Genomic DNA, 18050 nt, shown 5'->3' with positions numbered 1-18050 from the left:
TATCTGATTCTTAATTTTAATGATTTCCTTTTATAAAGGATGGCCTCTAGCACCCTGTCTTCATTGATCTATGGGGATGAGAGGGAGCTGAGGCAGAGCCTTAGGTTTTGTTTGTTTGTTGTTTTTGACAGGCATATTCTGACATAAAGACTCTGGCATGCATAAAATAGCTCCATACTCAGAATAGTTGCATACTCAGAACACCATTCTTACAGGGAAGGAGCTCTGAGATGGGCAGCTGAGGTGGGAAGTCCTCAATGAGTATGAGTTCTCTGAGGCTGCAGAATCTCCTTCCCCTGGAACCGTTTCCCTACTGGCGGTATTTCTGATGTGGAGCTAAACAGCCTCTGTCAGAAGGTTCCTGAGCTTATCCCAGTGACAGCCTGTCTTTCTTGGAGCCATTTCATGAGTACTTTTCCTCTAGAAATCTGACTTGAAAAAGTTGTCTTCCAAGTAGCTTGAAAGAAATTGCTTAGAGCAGAGAGGAAACAGGAAGGAAAGAAACTTTACATAGGGTGATTTCTATGTTCCTGTTGGGCCTATGACAATCATTTTCTAGAAACTTAGACCTTCCTTTACTACTCATTCCATCCTAGATATTACTTCCTTTTCAAGATATCACCTTTTCAAATTTATTTCAAGATGCATATTCTGACTCTGAGAAAGCAGCAAATCTTGACAAGTAAAGAAGTGATGGTCTCACTCTTTTACACTTCTTGTGTTCATCCTGGAAACTGTACTTGGACTTCCCTGGACTACTCCTGAAACTGATAATCCCCTCCTGCATTTCAGAGAAGACCTAACAAAAGGAGCCTGTGGCCATAATCTATAATTCTAAGAATTGTGTATTCTTAAACTTGGTGTCTCTAGACGTGATCCTCAGAAACCAACAAGGGACTTCTTTTGAGAGCTTTTAAGCAATTTTTTAAGCAATTTTAAGCAATTAGCCCCTGTGTTAAGAAAGAATTCAGACTGCTTAAAGAAAAAAAAAATTTTAATTCATTATGTGAGAACTTTTTATTTTTTTATGATTTATTTATTTATTTATTTATTTGAGAGTCAGAGACACAGAGAGGTCTTTCATCTGCTAGTTCACTCCCCAAATGGCCACAACGGGCAGGGCTGGGCCAGGCTGAAGCCAGGAGCCAGAGCTTCCTCCGGCTGTCCCAAGTGGGTGCAGGGGCCGAAGCACTTGGGCCATCTTCTGCTGCTTTCCCAGGCACATTAGCAGGGAGCTAGATGGGAAGTGGAGCAGCCAGGACACAAACTGGTACCCTTGCAGGTGACAGCTTTGCCCACTACGCCACAGTGCCAGCCCCCTTAAAGAAAATTAAAATGTGTTAAGTGTGGGGTGATTCAATAAGAAGCTGAGGTCTGAAAGTATAGACTTTGATTTCTTCATTTTATTGTTTTGTGACTTAGTGTCTCCAGTTCCTTAAAGCATTATTGAGCATCTACCACATGCCAGCCATTGTGCCAGGTCTAGAGATACAGAGATAAATCAGGCATAGACAAGGGTATTCAAGGATGTGATGGTTTGAGTACAGTGTGGTGTGGTGGAATGAGAATGGCCACTGGCAAGTGAGTGTGTTACTCAGGAATGGCTTCGAAATAGAAGTACTGTGGTGAAACCAGGGGCTATCAGAGAAAGCTTCTAAAGAACTTCACCAGGTAGGGAAGTGGAGGAAGGTTACATGATTGTGCAGCTCTGGAATGACAAAGACACAGAGCTGAAAAACAGTGTGGGTTGGGTGGGGAGCTGGCAGACGAGAGCTGGAGAAAGAGGCAGGTTTCTGGCCACAGAGATCTTTTCTGCAATATAGAGAAGCTTGAACTTTATCTTGTAATGGATAGGGAAGGTGCACCATTGAAGGACTTTTTAATCAGGAGAGTGATATGCTCAGAATTGTGTCTAAGATGAATCATTCTGCCACCAAGTTTGGGAATAGATTGAGCAAGGCCTGAAGCACAGCTGAGAGACCATCCACATCTTGAAGGATCTCAGTCCATAGCACTTTGCCTTACCCTTGCCTGCTTTACATGTCTGATGTAAAGTATCTTGGTACAAGGCCAGGGGCAGAAGAAAAGAAATAATGAAAAGCAGAATCAGAAGTGACAGCCTTCAGGATTAATTGTAATATGACAGCTGCTGAAGCATAGCAGAGTCTGTAGGCCTTTGCAAATGACATGCTTGCTTTTCATTAGATTGGATGTAGCCTGTTGCAGAAATACACTGGAGAGAACTAGGGAAGCCTTTACAGTTGACATTCACATGTAGTCCTCCAGGGCTTGGAAACCTGACCCAGCAGACTACTTTTTCCAGTTTTTTTCTGCTTCCTGATAAGCATCCTCTTAAGCAGGGAGGCAGGGAAGCAATGAGCTGTGAAGGCTTGGTGGGTATCTGAAATGTATGCTTTGTGTTCCAAAGAAGCATGGCAATGCAGGAACTAGGAAAATTTGCCAGGCCAAGTACTAATTTAAGTAGAAAAATAAAACAGCATAGCATTAAACCTTGGGACTTAAAGCAAAATTCTTGTATAGTATAAAAATGCTCAAGGATTTTTTTTTTTAAACTATCTGTCACATTTCAAATTTTCTCCTTACCATTCTAACTAGGTGACTCCAAGAATTAACAGTTTATTCAATTTATTTGAAAGCAAAGAAAACAAGGGCTGGATTATTGTGGCACAGTGGGTTAAGCCACCACTTGTAATGCCAGCATTCCATATCAGAGCACTGATTTGAGTCCTAGCTGCTCTGCTTTTGATCCAGTTCTCTGCTAACACTCCTGGGAAAGCACCAGAGGATGATCCAAGTGCTTGAGCCCCTGCCATCCACATGGAAAACCTGGGTGGAGTTCTGGCTCCCAGCTTCTGCCTGGCCCTGCCCCTGTTATTGAGGCCATTTGGGGAATGAATCAGTAGATGGAAGACCTCTCTCACTCTCACTCTGTCACTCTGCCTTTCAACCAAACAGTGATTAAAAAAGGGGTGGGAGCTTGGTTAGGGGAGACAAATAGGGATCTCCCATCACTTGTTCACTTTCCAAATGTCTGCAACAGCCAGTGCTTAGTCATCCCAATGCTTGAAGCCAGGAACTCAATCCAGGTTTCCCACATGGGTGATAAGTACCCAACTGCTTGAGCCATTACCACTACTGCCTAGGATGTTCATTAGCAGGAAGCTGGAATCAAAATTGGAGCTAGGAGTCAAGCTCAGGTACTCTAATGTGGGATAAGGACATCGCAAACCGTGTCTCAGTTGCTACACCAAAGCACACCCTTAAGTGTTTTTTGTTGTTGTTGTTTTTTATACAGGCAGAGTGGACAGTGAGAGAGACGGAGAGAAAGGTCTTCCTTTGCCGTTGGTCACCCTCCAATGGCCGCCGTGGCTGGCGCGCTGCGGCCGGCGCACCGCGCTGATCTAAAGGCAGGAGCCAGGTGCTTCTCTTGGTCTCCCATGGGGTGCAGGGCCCAAGCACTTGGGCCATCCTCCACTGCACTCCCGGGCCATAGCAGAGAGCTGGCCTGGAAGAGGGGCAACCGGGATAGAATCCGGCGCCCCGACCGGAACTAGAACCCTGTGTGCTGGCGCCGCTAGGTGGAGGATTAGCCTAGTGAGCCACGGCGCCGGCCTTTAAGTGTTTCCTTAGCATAAACTTAGCCACATTCTGTATAGCAGTGTTTTTAAACTTTTGTGTTTAGCAAAATCACCTTGAGGCTTTGTTAAACACAAATTGCTGAACTCCACACCAGAATTTCTGATCTAACAGATCAAGAATTAGATCTCAGAATTAGCATTTCTAATAAATTCCCAGATGCTACTGATCTTGCGACCTCACTGAGAACCATTGTTGTATAGTCATTATAAATATGACCCTCCCAGGGGCTGACACTGTGGCTTAGTGGGTAAAGCCACTACCTGCAGTGCCAGCATTCCATATGTGCTCTGGTTCAAGTTTCTACTGCTCCACTTCCGATCCAGCTTCCTGCTAACATGCCTGGGAAAGCAGCATAGGATGGCCCAAGTCATTGTGCCCCTCTACCCACATGGGAGACCTGGAAGAAGCTCCTGGCTTCAGATCAACTTGGCTGCAAACATTGTGGCCATTTGGAGAGTGAACCAGCAGATGGGAGACCTCTCTCTGTAACTCTGTCTTTCAAATAAATAAAATAAATCTTTTTTTAATAAAAGATGACCCTCCAAGGATTTAATAAAGTCTCATGTTGCCCTTGGTTTAACATAAATGGAAATTAGTGACCTAGAGGATCTATAAGGCCCAGTTCTGCAGCTCCAGTTTTGATTCAGTATTGACTTGCTGAATGACCACTATATGCACAGCCTCTGTATTTTTTAAATGTTTATTTTCATTTTTTTTTTTCTTCAACTACTTGAAAGGCACAGCAACAGAGAGAGAGAGATCTTTCACTTGCTAGTTCACTGCCCAAATGCCTACAGCAACAGCCAGGGCTGGGCCAGGCCTGAGCCAGAAACTCAGAACTCCTTTCAAGTCTCCCACATGGGTGGTAGAGGTCCAAGCACTTGAGTCATCATCTGCCTCACAGGACAAATTAGCAGGAAGCTGGATCAGAAGCAGAGCAGCCAGGATTTGGACTTAGATGCCAAAATGGAATGTGGGCGTCCCGAGTAGCTGCAGTACAATACCCACCTCCCAGACTCTATATTATAAATATACAAACAGGGGAGATAGCCAATTGTTGTCTTTGTTCCTCTAATTAAAAAAAACAAAAATGAAAGAACTGACTCACAAGGCAAAACATGAGGACTGCCAAAAGAGAACTAAGCTATACCGTGAGAAGTCTGCGATAAATGAGTAATTTGGAAAGACCTCATGGAGTGGCTGTATTCACTTGTCTATTGCTGTATGACAGACTTCTCCAAAACTGAGTGGCTTGGAATAGAAACTGGTTATTTTTTTCCCCAAAAGAAACCTTTTATTTAATGAGTACAAATTTCATAAGTGCAACTTTAGGAATATAGTGATTCTTCCCACCATACCTACCCTCCCACACTCACTCCCACCCACCTCCTCCTCCTCCCATTCCCAGTCTCATTCTCCATTAAGATTAATTTTCAATTAACTTTTATACACAGAAGACCAGCTCTATATTAAGTAAATATTTCAACAATTTGCACATACACACACACAAAAAAAAACCAGAGAACAAGTTTTACAGTTAATTCTCGTACAGAAGCTAGTTATTATCTCTCAACAGTTCGAAGGGTTGCCTGAGCTCAGAGGGGTGGTTTTTCTGCCCAACAAGCTGTTGGCTGGGACTGCAGTTATTTGGAGGCTCAACTGAGCTGGTACGTCTAAGATAATTCGCATGGCAGTAGTTGGTGTTGCCTGTTGGCTTGGAATTCAGCTGATGCTGTGAATTGGAGTCCCTCAAGTCTCTCCATGTGGCATGTCACTGTTAGACAGCAGGGCTCTGAGATGGAACGTTCCAAGCATAGAAAAATGGAATTTGCGGTGCCTTAAGGCCCAGTGTCAGAAGTTACAACATTGTCATCTCTGCTGCATTTCCTTGGTCAAAAAAAGCCACAAGACATGCCTAGTTCAAGAGGGAGAATAATGGACTACCTGTGAATAGGAGGTGCAGCAAAGAATTCGCAGCCACTTTAATACACCACAGTCTAAGGCAAGCTTTAAAGGATGAATAGTTTTGTTTTGTTTTTTAGATTGATTTGGGGGCGGAGTTTGAGAGAGAGCAAGGAAAGCCTTCTGGTTTACTCCCCAAGTGGCTGCAGGCTGGAGCTGGTCTGATCTGGAGCCAGGAGCCAGGAGCTTCTTCCAGGTCTCCCATGTGGGTACAGGGACCCAAGGTCTTGGGCCATCTACTGCTTCTACTACTGTTGTCACAGCAGAGAGCTAGAGGATGAATAGTTTTGACAGGCAAGAAATAGCAATCTTCAATTTGACTAGGAGGATACCTACCTGAAGCGGGTCTGGGAACATGAAATGGGACTGTGTGACTGGATTTTGACTAGCAAGTGGAAGAGCTTGAATTCACACTCACTGTGCAAAAGAATTTGTGATTTTATTAGCAATGGTGCAGAGTTTGGGAATGAGTCTCTAGACTCCAAAGTAGTTCTTTTTACCATTTCCTATAGGCCCAGTGATAGTAGCTCTGGGATTTGACCTCTTTCTAAGGTGTGATAAAGGATACTGCTCACTTCTGTGACATAAATGATGCCAAATAAGCATTTTGAAGGATGAGGGAACCCCACCAGTACTGCAGGACTGGTCAGAATAGGAGTTAGTTTAGGCGCATACACCTAGCTAGGCTTTTCCCTGCTATGTTAGTTAATTAGTCTTGCCCTTGTTTTTTCCCTGCAGTAACCCTCCACTGAGTGAAGAGATGTTGCCTCCTGGGGAGTGGATGTGTCACCGATGCACTGTTCGCCGAAAGGTAATAATGCTGTTTTCTGAAGACTTTGCTCAAAGAGTGCCAGATCTAGAGCACTGATACACTAGAGCTAAGATGACCTGGTCCTGAAGGCATTTTCATCCCTTCTTGTCTCTTCTAGCTCTGGAATCGCCCCCACTGTCCACGTGGTGGCTGTTTGGGAGCCAGTAGTGCCTAAAAACGCAAAGATGGCCTGCTAAAATGAGTGGAAGCAATGTGTTAGTTTACTGTGCCATGTTCAGTCAGTAGTGACAAGAGGCTCTCCTTGCTTGATGTCCTAATAAGTGGCTTGCATGTGCTGGCCTTATCCAAGACTGAAGAAGAAGCTTGCTTCTCCAGCTTGATGGAGAAATAATTTTTCTTTCATTCCAAGGCAAATAAATCACTGGTGTCCAGAGACTTGGCCACATGTATTGGGGGGAAGATGATTTTGAACACATTTTGTACCCCAAGTAGCATAATTTCACTTAAGCTCCCCTTCCCTCAGCTTTGATAACTCTACACTGGCTTGAAGAACATTGTGCATTATTTTCTACTTTAAGAATTCTTATGCCGAGTAAGAGCTCAATTCTCCCTTATCAAAAGAGGAAGTAGGTGTGTTTCAACTCAGATTATGATTGACCTCAAATTATAGGCTGTGGATTAGAATTTGTCTCTGAATTGTAAACCACTCTTCTTCCTCCCCCACACTAATTATACACCAAGCAACTCTGCTTTGTTGTGACATCACCTCTGTTTCCTGGCCCCTGAACGTGATGTCACAATGAATGATGACTTCCTTGGTTGCAGAAACAGGATGAGGAGATGATTCAGAGATTGTGGTTTATGTGTGCACAGTTTTTGGCATTTGAGAAGAAGGTAAACAGGCAGACATTATTTTTCAAATATGTGCACAAGGATTCATATTAAAAAGCAAGCCAAAGCCAAGTCAGCCACCTAACCACAGCTTTAGTTCGATTTCTCCTAAAGTTCACAAACCATGCTATCTTCAAGCCTGTTGGTCTTCCAAGATTATTCCTGTTTATTCCCAATTAGGTTAGAGCAGGTCCAGTTAGAGGCACCTGCCAGTGAGGGCACCTTTTAGAAACTTGCCACTCAAAAGAAACTGGACCTGAATGAGTCAGGAGGAGGTGAGGGGGGAGTAGTAAAATCAGGAAAAGAAGCTAGAGAAAAGAAACTAATACTAGGTTAATGCCCATCATATGCCAAATTTAAGCCATACAGCTGTCTAAGGGTGCCAGTAGAAAATCTATCCTATGCATTTGTTTTTTAGTTTATTTATTTGAAACAGAGAGACATACAGACCTCCCATTCACTGGTTCTCTCCCCAAATGCCTGCAGCATCCAGGGCTAAACCAGGTCAAAGCTGGGGTCCAAGAATTCAGTCTAGGTTTCTCGTGTGGGTGGCCAGGACCCAAATACCTGGGCAGTTACTCCCTTGCCTTCCAGGGTGCACATCAGCAGGAAGCTGAAGTCAGAATTGGGGGCCAGACTAGGACCTAGGCACTCCATCTGATGTGGGCTGCAGGCATCTGAAGCAGCATCTTAACCACCCCTCCAGTGCCTGCCCCCTAGATCTCCATTTTAGAAAGGGAGAAACTAAGGCTCAGACGTGTAGAATAACTTCCTCAAGGATTCAAAGGAATTGACAGAGCCAAGATTTGAACTAAATCCTGTTTTATTCCAAAGCTCTGTTTCCTCGTCATCAGTTTTCTAGAAGCAGAGCTATTTGCTGGGGATTATAGTATGCCTTTTTCTAACATAGGGTGCTTCTCCTGAGATGCTGCTCTGACCTGCTTTCACATGGACCTCTTTGCCTACCGGTGCCAAATCTGCCTTTTCCACCACCACCTCTACTCCCCTTTGGCCTCCTGTATTTTCACTGAAGTGGATTGAAATGATACATCCTCAGGTCAAACTCTGATGTTCAGGTCCTACTGTGATTCCTAGTGGAGGCTAGGTATTCCCCCAACTCGGAGCCATCCTGTTCCTATGTATGGACCTCTATCTCTACTATGTTTTTGAGAGGAGAAGAAAGATTTTACTGCTCTTTTCAGAGGGAAAAATTTCTGCTCACCAACCTAAGTTACCAAAGGTCAGAGGGAATCAGTGAGAGAGCTGGGACAAAATTCCGGATCTCCTGACTGGAGACCAGTGTTAAACGTTCACTCAAACACTCTATTTGGAGTCCTGGAGGAAACTATATTATCAGTCAGTCATCCAGTCCTGCTGAGTACACTTAGCCTTTTTCCATTTCCTCACCTTCTAAGAATTGTCACTTTCCAAGTTCCATTAAAATTGAAGTGCTCAAAACTGCCGTCCTGGGAGACCATGATTGTGGAGTTGCTGCTCTCCATACAACACTCCTCCACCTCATATTGCAGTCACTTTCTGCGCAAGCACTCTACTGCCCCAAACAGGGAGCTCTCTTGGTCTGTTTTACTTTTTGACTTTGCTTTTGTGAATTTCCTTTATTTTGAGCAATGTTTTTTAAACCATTCAGGAGGTCAGGATGCTCTAAGGCAAACCCCAGTGATCATTGATTCTCAATATGTTATTCTCACTGTTCTCACTTTAGTCTCACTAAATTCATTTTCACTGTGTTAACTTTTTGATACTTTGCCCTGTATTTTGTATTTAGATATTGTATGTCATGTGGTGACAAGTTAATAATATATAGCTTGAATAATTATTCCTAACTTTCTGTGCTTTTTGGTGATTCCCTGCTTCTGTAGTTCTGTCAACTTTAGTTCAGTTACAGTCGTGTCAGCCTTAACAGACCAGTGTTCCAAGTCCCCATTCGGATGGTTCTGAGATATGTACAAGACTCTGATAATTTTGGCTAGTGGTCTAGCAGGATTTTGTAGCAGCCGTCTCTATTTTGTGGTACTTTTTGTGATGGGCCCACCTGTTCATTTGCACAGAAACGAGAGCAGAAAAAGGAGCTGGGCCATGTCAATGGACTGGTGGACAAATCCGGCAAAAGGACTACATCCCCCAGCAGTGATACTGACTTGTTGGACAGATCAGCTAGCAAAACTGAACTCAAGGCCATTGCCCATGCCCGGATCATGGAAAGGAGAGCCAGCCGGCCTGGCACGCCCACCTCCAATGCCAGCACAGAGACCCCCACCTCGGAGCAGAATGACGTCGATGAGGACATCATTGACGTCGATGAGGAGCCAGTCGTAGCAGAGCCGGACTATGTGCAGCCCCAGCTGAGGCGGCCCTTTGAACTGCTGATTGCTGCCGCCATGGAGCGGAACCCCACCCAGTTTCAGTTGCCCAATGAACTGACTTGTACCACCGCACTACCAGGTTAGCCAAACATCATTGTATTTCTTCCCCCAACTCACCTCCCCCAAGGATTATTGTCCAGTAGAAGGGCAGTGTTGCTTGCGGGGTCAGTGTCTGCTTAGCCGCTGTCTCAGGTTCCTGACTCTACCTGGAAAGATCTTTGAAGGTTTTAACAATTGCAGTGCTTATTCTTTTTTTTTTTTTTTTTTCCATTTTCTGAGTCTCAGTTCTCTAGTTTTTTTTTGTTTTGTTTTGTTTTGTTTTGTTTTTTAAGATTTATTTACTGAGGCCAGCACTGTGGTGTAGCTGGTAAAACTGCTGCCTGAGTGCTGGCATCCCATATGGGTGCCAGTTCGAGACCTGGCTGCTCCACTTCCAATCCTACTCTCTGCTATGGCCTGGGAAAGCAGTAGGAGATGGCCCAAGTTTTGGGCCCCTGTACCTACATGGGAAAACCCAGAGGAGCTCCTGGCTCCTGGCTTTGGATTGGTGCAGCTTTGACGATTGTGGCCAATTGGGGAGTGAACTAGTGGATAGAAGACCTCTCTCTCTGCCTCTCCTCTCTCTATGTAACTCTTTCAAATAAATAAATAAATCTAAAACAAAAAATCCTCTAAGACTTTTAAAAAAAATTTATTTATTTGAAAGAGACAGATCTTCTGTCTGCTGATTCACTCCCCAAATGGCCACAATGGCCAGAGCTGGGCCAATCTGGAGAAAGGAGCTTCTCCTAGGTCTCCCATACAGGTGCGAAGGCCCAAGCACTTGGGTCATCCTCCACTACTTTCCCAGGTGTGTTAGCAGGGAGCTGGATCAGAAGTGGAGCAGCCGGGACTCGAAACAGCGCCCATATAGGGTGCTGGCCCTGCAGGCAGCAGCTTTACCTGCTATGCCACAGCGCCAGCTCTCTCTAGTATCTTTTTATTTATTTATTTATTTATTTTAATCTTTTATTTAATGAATATATTTTATTTATTTTTTTAATAGATACTAGATTAATGTGGTTAAAAATGCATATATAAAAAGGCTTACAGTGAAAATTTTCCTTCCCATCTCTGTTTGCCATTTGCCTACCTTTCACAGATAACCCACGGGTTGATGTTTATGCATCCTTCCAAAATTTCTTTGTGCATGTAAAAATAAATGCAGATATATGCTTCTATTTTATCCTTCAGTAACACATGCTTTTTTCAGCTCGTAATATGCTCTACTGGTGTTTCCATATCAATGTAGAATTTCCTGGGTTCTTTTTTAATGGTTGCATAATAGTCTATACAGATATGCTATAATTTATTTAATAGACATGTAATCTTTTGTTACCACAAGTAGTGCTTCAACAAATAACTGAGAATATATCATTATACACATATATAGACTTGTGAGTGTGTCTTTAGGATAAATTCCTAATATTAGAATTGTTAGAATATATATTACCAAGTTTCCCTCCATTCTTTTTTCTTTTTTTTTTTTTTTTTTTATCACCATGCTATTGATTCCACAAAGCTTCCAGCTTGGTTTACTTTTTAAACATTTATTTATTTTGTTTGAAAGGCACAGTTAGACAGAGAAAGAGAGAGAGCTTTCCATCCACTGGTTCACTCTCCACAGTGGCCGGAGCTGGGTCAATCTGGAGCCAGGAGCTTCTTCTGGGTCTTCCACATGGATGCAGGGGCCCAGGCACTTGGGCCATCCTCTAGTTGTTTTCCCAAGCCATTAGCTGGGTGCTGTATGGGAAGTGAAGCAGGCGAGATGCCAGTGCCACAGGCAGAGGCTTAACCTATTACTAACCCCAGCTTTTCTGATTTCTACAAAAATGGGGTGAAATTGTAGTCTTTTTTCCCCAGCCATCTCCACAGAATAGTCTTTGTTGACCTTTGGGCATTTATCATAGTTTGTCAGTATCTAACCTAGGGTTTTGACCACTTCATGTTTCCAAAACAATGAGATGTGTTTCTGCCCCCAAACAGGTATCTTCCTATCATGGTTCTAATTTAGATCTCAGTCTCCTTCTCTCCACCTGCTTCTCATTCTTTTTTGCTTTTTTAACTTGAAACTAGCCCCTGAGGCCTCAGAGAAATCCATGTCTGGGCCATGGAATGTTTCACTCCATGCTTCCATATCCCAGGCTAGGAGCTCTGAAGCCAGGGATAGTTCAGCACTACCAATTTCTCTTCTAGGTTCTAGCAAGAGGAGAAGAAAAGAGGAAACCACAGGGAAGAATGTTAAGAAGACCCAGCATGAGTTAGATCACAATGGTCTTGTTCCTTTACCAGTTAAAGTCTGTTTCACGTGTAACAGGTATTTTCTTTGGTACTAAGGGGCTCTTCCTCATACGCGGCAAATGACTTTTTTTTTTTCTCCCTTTTGTCGGCTCTTCCAAACTATGTATGTTAAATGTGGACATCCTATTTTCTGATGAGTACTCAGAGACTGACTGACTCATTGGCTGACCAGAGACTTAAACATGTTAGCAACATATTCCCTGAGGAATTACAATATAGAATGCTGTTAACTCGGATGTTAAAAGCTAGAGTGAAAGGAGTTGGATTTAAACTGAGGCATGAGATATTTATACTAGCTAACAGAAGATTTCTGCTCAGTAGGGACACAAGTCCCTGGAAAAAGCAAAGCATTTTCAAATCACTAGAGATGAGTTTGAAAGTAGTGCAAGTATCCACGGTAGTCAGTGTGAACTGGATGACTTCCAAAAGCGTCTGGACTGCCCCAGTTGTTTCTTCCCTGGACACTGTTTTCCTTCAAAAAGGATCTTCTCAGTGACAGAAACCAGCCAATTCAGTTACTGAAGCAGGCCTTGCTGGCTTGGGTATGATAAAAGGACTGTATTTTGGTCAGAGCAGGATAGCAGGAGAAAATAGCCATTTAAAAAAAAAAAATGTTCCATGGCAAGAACTGTAAGGAGCTAGAGTAGAGCAGGATGCTGAGCCAGGACAAACTGGCTTTGGTGCATCGGGACCCGAGGAGTATTGTTGCAAATCGTGTTTAAGCCTCCCTTGAACTGTGTTTACATGAATACATTACAAAATCTTTTTCTCAGCACACCTCTCAGTGGTTGTCAATTCTACCAAGAGCTTCAGGCAGAAATTTTTCTTACTTGTAGTTAAAATTCTAGAAAAGTTGCTAGCGATTTTTTTAAATGAGGTAATTGCTCTCTTGAGGAGCAGACAGATGAAAGCAGAGTTGGCTGTTTTTCCCTGAGTGGGTGCTGAGCACTGATCATTCCTCCTCTGACAGCCACCTTAACCATACTCCAGATGAACATTCACTTCCCCACAAGATGCATTCTTGGAAGACAGAACAATGGAGAGCCTGGTGGTAGCCCCAGAATTCATCCATCTTTCTCATTGTGAATGTAACTGAATGACTGGGGGAGGAGGAGATGGTAGAATGTTAGGATTAATGAGGGAAGTTAGTGTGAAGTTTCTCATCCTGCTGCAGAAATGGCCTACATCCTTTTTTGCAGGAGTTGCCGTGTGGCCCCTCTCATCCAGTGTGACTATTGCCCCCTCCTGTTTCACATGGACTGCCTCGAGCCACCGCTCACTGCCATGCCCCTGGGCAGATGGATGTGTCCGAATCACATCGAACATGTGGTGGTAAGCATAGCAGCACCCATTCAGTCCTCTCCAGGCACAGCTGGGCCATGAACTGACTCAGTAGAAAGCATATTAATGTCAGCTTTGTGCCAGAGTTCACGATAATCCCACAGATGCCTGTTTCTGTAGACCATCCTACTCAATTCTGATTATTTTGACAGAACTCAGCTGTTTATTTTGCCTTTTCTCACAATGCCTTGCTTAGTTTGCATAGGCAAACTTAATCACTAATGCTTAATTGATTGTGAATAATTTCTCCCAGAGTGTTAGGTAATTGATAATATAGCTCTGAAGGAGTTTATTAGATCCAACCTTAAGGAAATAAATGGTTGATTCTGTGGAATACATGTGTCCTGGGCACCAAATAAGGACCTTTTGATGGCACATAAGAGGTGTTCAATAAGTAAGCTGCTAAGTCAATGCACGGTAAGAGAGTGTCCTATGGCCTTCTCTCTCAGGAAACTTCGGTACATTTTCCAGACTGCTTCCGAGGCTAGAAGAGAGCTTAATTGTCTCCAGAGGAGACTGAGGACTTCTCCTTAGAGACAGAGTAGTCCCTCACAGTGTCAAATGACTGAGGCTTCAGGAAGAGGAGTTCCCTCCTAAACACAGCCTTTCCAAATTAAAAAGGCTACTGCTTATGACATTATCTGCCAAGTGATGGGAACCATGGAATGACTGTTAGTGTATACTCTGAGGCCATCCTCAGTTAAAGAGTCAAACACATATAGAAGAAAGAGTTACTTCGTATTATTTTGACTCATGCCATTCAGAAAAGTTTATCTCAAAGGAAGCTTCTCTTTGAGGCTCAGTGAGTATTGGTTTTGCTTCCTGCTGAACCAGGAAAAAAATGACCATAAGCAGTTTACTCAAATAACATGAGAGGTTTTTTTGTTTTTGAAGATTTAGTTATTTAGTTAGTTGAGAGGCAGAAAAAAAGAGAGACAGATGCTGGTTCACTCCCCAAATGCCTATAACAGCCACAGCTGGGTCAGGCTGAAGCCAGGAGCCAGAAACACTATTCCAGTCTTCCACATGGATAGCAAGGGCCCAGGCCCTAACCCTAACCCTAACCCTAACCAGGCATTTGAGTCATCTGCTGGAGTATTCGCAGGGAGCTGGATCAAGCAGAGCAGCCAGGATTCAAACCGGCACTCTAATATAGGATGCCAGCTGTCTCAGCTTAATCCCACTGCCCACAGTGCTGGCCCCCAAATATGAGTCTGTTTTTTGTTGTGTTTTTTTGTTTGTTTGTTTTAAAGATTTATTTCTTTTCAGTTAGAGAGATATTTCCATCTGCTGGTTCACTCTCCTAATGCCCACAACAGCCAGGAGCCAAGAACTCCATCCTGGTCCCCCTCATGGGTGGAAGGGATTCGAGCTTTTGAACCATCATCTGCTGCCTTCCCAGGAGCATTAGAGAGCTGGATCAGAAACAGAGCATCCAGGACATGAACCAGCTTTCTGATATGGAATGCCAGCATCATAAAAAGAGGCTTAACCACTGCACCACAATGCTGGGCCCCAAATATGAGTCCTTTTTTTTTTTAATATTTATTTATTTATTGAAAGGCAGAGTTACAGAGAGGCAGAGAGAGGTCTTCCATCCACTGTTTCACTCCCCAAATAGCCACAATGGCTGGGTACAGGGGCCCAAGCAGTTGGGCCATCTTCCACTGCTTTCCCAAGCCATTAGCAGGGAGCTGGCTCAGAACTGGAGCAACCAGGACTCAAACCATTGCCCATATGAGATGCTGGTGCTACAGGAAAAGGCTTAACCCTCTATGCCACAGCACTAGCCCCTCAAATATGAGTTGTAAAGAGCATCTTTCCAGCTTTGATAAATTATTAGTTGGTTTTTTGCTAGTCACTTAAAGATTTGGCCTGATTACTAATTAGGAAGTTGCCACAACAGATCCTTTCTTTTGAGTTAAAGTGTGGGTAGATACATAAAAGGGAAAGTGGCGTATTTTCAATATATCTTGTGTATGCCAATGTAGAAATTCTGCTTTCTGGGGCCATTTGCAGCCATTTGGGGAGTGAATCAGCTGATAGAAGACCTTTCTCTATCTCCCTCTCTCTGTAACTCTACCTCTCAAATGAATAAATAAATATTTTTTAAAAAAATTTTATTTCTTCCCTCCTTTTGGCCTCTAAGAGCATTTCAGGCTTCTCCCTTCCCCCACACCATCCCACAGAGGAAGATTGTGATATCAAGATCTGTTCACAGGAGAGCCCTGGTACCATGGAATAGGAATAAGGCAGGGGACACCGGATCTTTGCTGACGCAGCTATCAGCCACAGTCCTGCTTCCTGTAAGAGTCCCTTGCTAGGAAGTGAGACTGGGTTTCTGGAGGGGCAAAGTCTGAACCTCCTCTGAAACCTATGCTGCTCTTAGGATATCCTGACAAAGGGTGCTCTGGGAACAGGAATCTACAGCTTTCCCCAGCTGGACTGGGGAGGGCTAGCTCGTTCACGTTCCCTTGCCCTCTGTTAGGAGTTGACATCCTGGCCTCTGGCTGAAGGAACCCATTTGGCCAAGGCTATCTATTTTTTAAATCCAGAAAACAGGGTTAGCTAGACAGGGGGTGCCATTTGTATCTCACCACAGGTGTGTTTGCTTTGTCCCCAGCTGAACCAGAAGAATATGACACTGAGCAATCGGTGCCAGGTGTTCGATCGTTTCCAGGACACCATTTCACAGCATGTTGTCAAAGTGGACTTCCTGAACCGAATCCATAAGAAGCACCCTCCTAATCGCCGTGTGCTCCAGTCTGTCAAAAGAAGAAGTTTGAAGGTGAGTTACGGCTTGGAGCAGGCAGGAAATTTGGTGGTCTCTGATTGCCCTCATGGGATGGACAAAGAATCATCCCAGTTTCACAAATGAGGAGAGATTGAAGTCCTGGAGATGTGTCTGTGGTGCCTTAGTAAGTAATGAGTGTGACCTTGCATTTTAATATTTGAGGATAGCAGTCAAGATTATGAGAGCCAACCCCTAGTAGGCCTTTAAAGCCTGCCAGTTTGTAGTTCTTCTAAGGATAAGTGCCCTTCGGCTAGCCCAACAAACTCAGAAGTGCTCTGTTATTGCTGTTCCCACACCTGACACTCATCCTGTCTGTGCTTGTTAAATATCCGCCTTAGAACTGTTTGGCTAGATAAAAAATGGGACTGGTTAAGCAGAGAGAGCCACGTGGAAAGGGAGGAGCTATTCCTCAGTAACTTAAGAAGAAAATATCTAAAGGGAAATTAAAATTTTATTTATTTATTTTTTTAAGATTTATTTATTCATTTGAAAGAGTTAGAGAGAGAGAAAGAGAGAGAGAGGTCTTCCATCCGATGGTTCACTCCCCAATTGGCCGCAATGGCCAGAGCTGTGCCAATCCTAAGGCAGGAGCTTCTTCTGGGTCTTCCACGCGGGTGCAGGGACCAAGGACTTGGGCCATCCTCTGCTTTCCCAGGCCATAGCAGAGAGCTGGATCAGAAGTGCAGCAGCCGGGTCTCGAACTGGCACCCATATGAGATGCTGGCGCTTCAGGCCAGGGCGTTAACCTGCTGCGGCCACAGCGCTGGCCCCGGAAAATTAAATTTTTAAAATAATTACTAATTATGTCACCAAGTGGTGTTAATATATCACCAATACTCTAAATTGTAGCATTGCTATAATAATACCTAATATTTGTGGCTAAAGTGTGTCCACACTGATTTACAGAAAAATGTCTTTCATTGAAAATCATTTGGTGGTGTTGAGGATGTTTCCCATTAGCCATTTAGTTAACCCTACACTGTGTACCCAAATATAAACTGATTTTGCTATTCTGAAATAATCCCACTGACAGCCCTATGCGCCAACAGAAACCAACTATTCTGAAATATGGCCACTTGGCGGCAGCCTCACTTTAAAAATCAATCACACTATTCCCATCACCTCCTGGGAGTGTCAGCTCTAGCAAGATGCTAACTGTTGGAAATTACATAACAAACTCTTAACTGGGTAAATATTTATATTCAGCGGAAACACAAGCATTCTACAATTAAAATTTTTAGTTGAGGGTAAGGGATATTAAAGGTGACATGCCTCCTACCTCAAACAGATCTAAAAGTAATCCAAAGTATAAATTACCACGTAGACTGGGAAGACATCCTGGATGCTAAAGTGAGATGCCATGGGATCTTGGTAAAATCCTATTGTGTGTTTTCCTCTCCTCCCTTTCCCACCACCCCGCCTCACCTTCCTTTTTTAAAATGGCATAAGTTGGCTGGAAAGCATTTTGTACTTGGAGGTTAAACAAGAACTGTAGCACCATAGGACAGTGGTAAACCCAGCTCTGCTGGAATATTAGCCTTTATCCCTGCTGAGAACTTGATATCTATATTCAAGGTTCTTCCACCTGCTTCTCGACTCTTGTCAGGGATTGAGGGACAGCCTTAGATTTGCCCCTTGCTCCTTTCCTGGTAGTCTTAGAAAGTCTATGGTACTGGCTAATACAGTCAGGGAGATGACTCTGAACTCCATATTCCTTGCCTTTCTCCTCATATCCAGAGTCATATCTGCCTACCCATCCCATAAGTACCATAGTGTAAACCTGCCCAAGACCAAAAGTCTTCCACCTCTCCGTATCTGTTCTTCCTGTGGTTCCTGTTTCAATTAATGACAGTCGGCCGGCGCCACGGCTCACTAGGCTAATCCTCCACCTTGCGGCGCCAGCACA

General features: G+C 43.8%; 1 protein-coding gene and 1 long non-coding RNA gene across 2 annotated transcripts in view; one reads left to right on the top strand and one right to left on the bottom strand.

The window, feature by feature from the left end:
- LOC138846172 (uncharacterized) overlaps positions 1-16087 on the bottom strand; it is a 28352-nt gene extending 12265 nt beyond the window's left edge. The window contains exon 1 of the long non-coding RNA XR_011383612.1: positions 15948-16087. This is a non-coding gene — a long non-coding RNA (uncharacterized lncRNA). The remainder of the gene's footprint in view (positions 1-15947) is intronic.
- PHF12 (PHD finger protein 12) overlaps positions 1-18050 on the top strand; it is a 52709-nt gene that overhangs the window by 23465 nt on the left and 11194 nt on the right. The window contains exons 3-7 of the mRNA XM_002718916.5: positions 6361-6433; positions 9355-9748; positions 11905-12025; positions 13209-13341; positions 15974-16138. Coding sequence (XP_002718962.1) covers positions 6361-6433; positions 9355-9748; positions 11905-12025; positions 13209-13341; positions 15974-16138 — 886 coding nt within the window. The remainder of the gene's footprint in view (positions 1-6360; positions 6434-9354; positions 9749-11904; positions 12026-13208; positions 13342-15973; positions 16139-18050) is intronic.

This window comes from Oryctolagus cuniculus, chromosome 17 (genome assembly GCF_964237555.1).
Source record: "Oryctolagus cuniculus chromosome 17, mOryCun1.1, whole genome shotgun sequence".
Classification (NCBI taxonomy): domain Eukaryota; kingdom Metazoa; phylum Chordata; class Mammalia; order Lagomorpha; family Leporidae; genus Oryctolagus; species Oryctolagus cuniculus.
The sequence above is the reverse complement of the archived record's forward strand: the minus strand, read 5'-3'. Positions and strand labels throughout refer to the sequence as shown.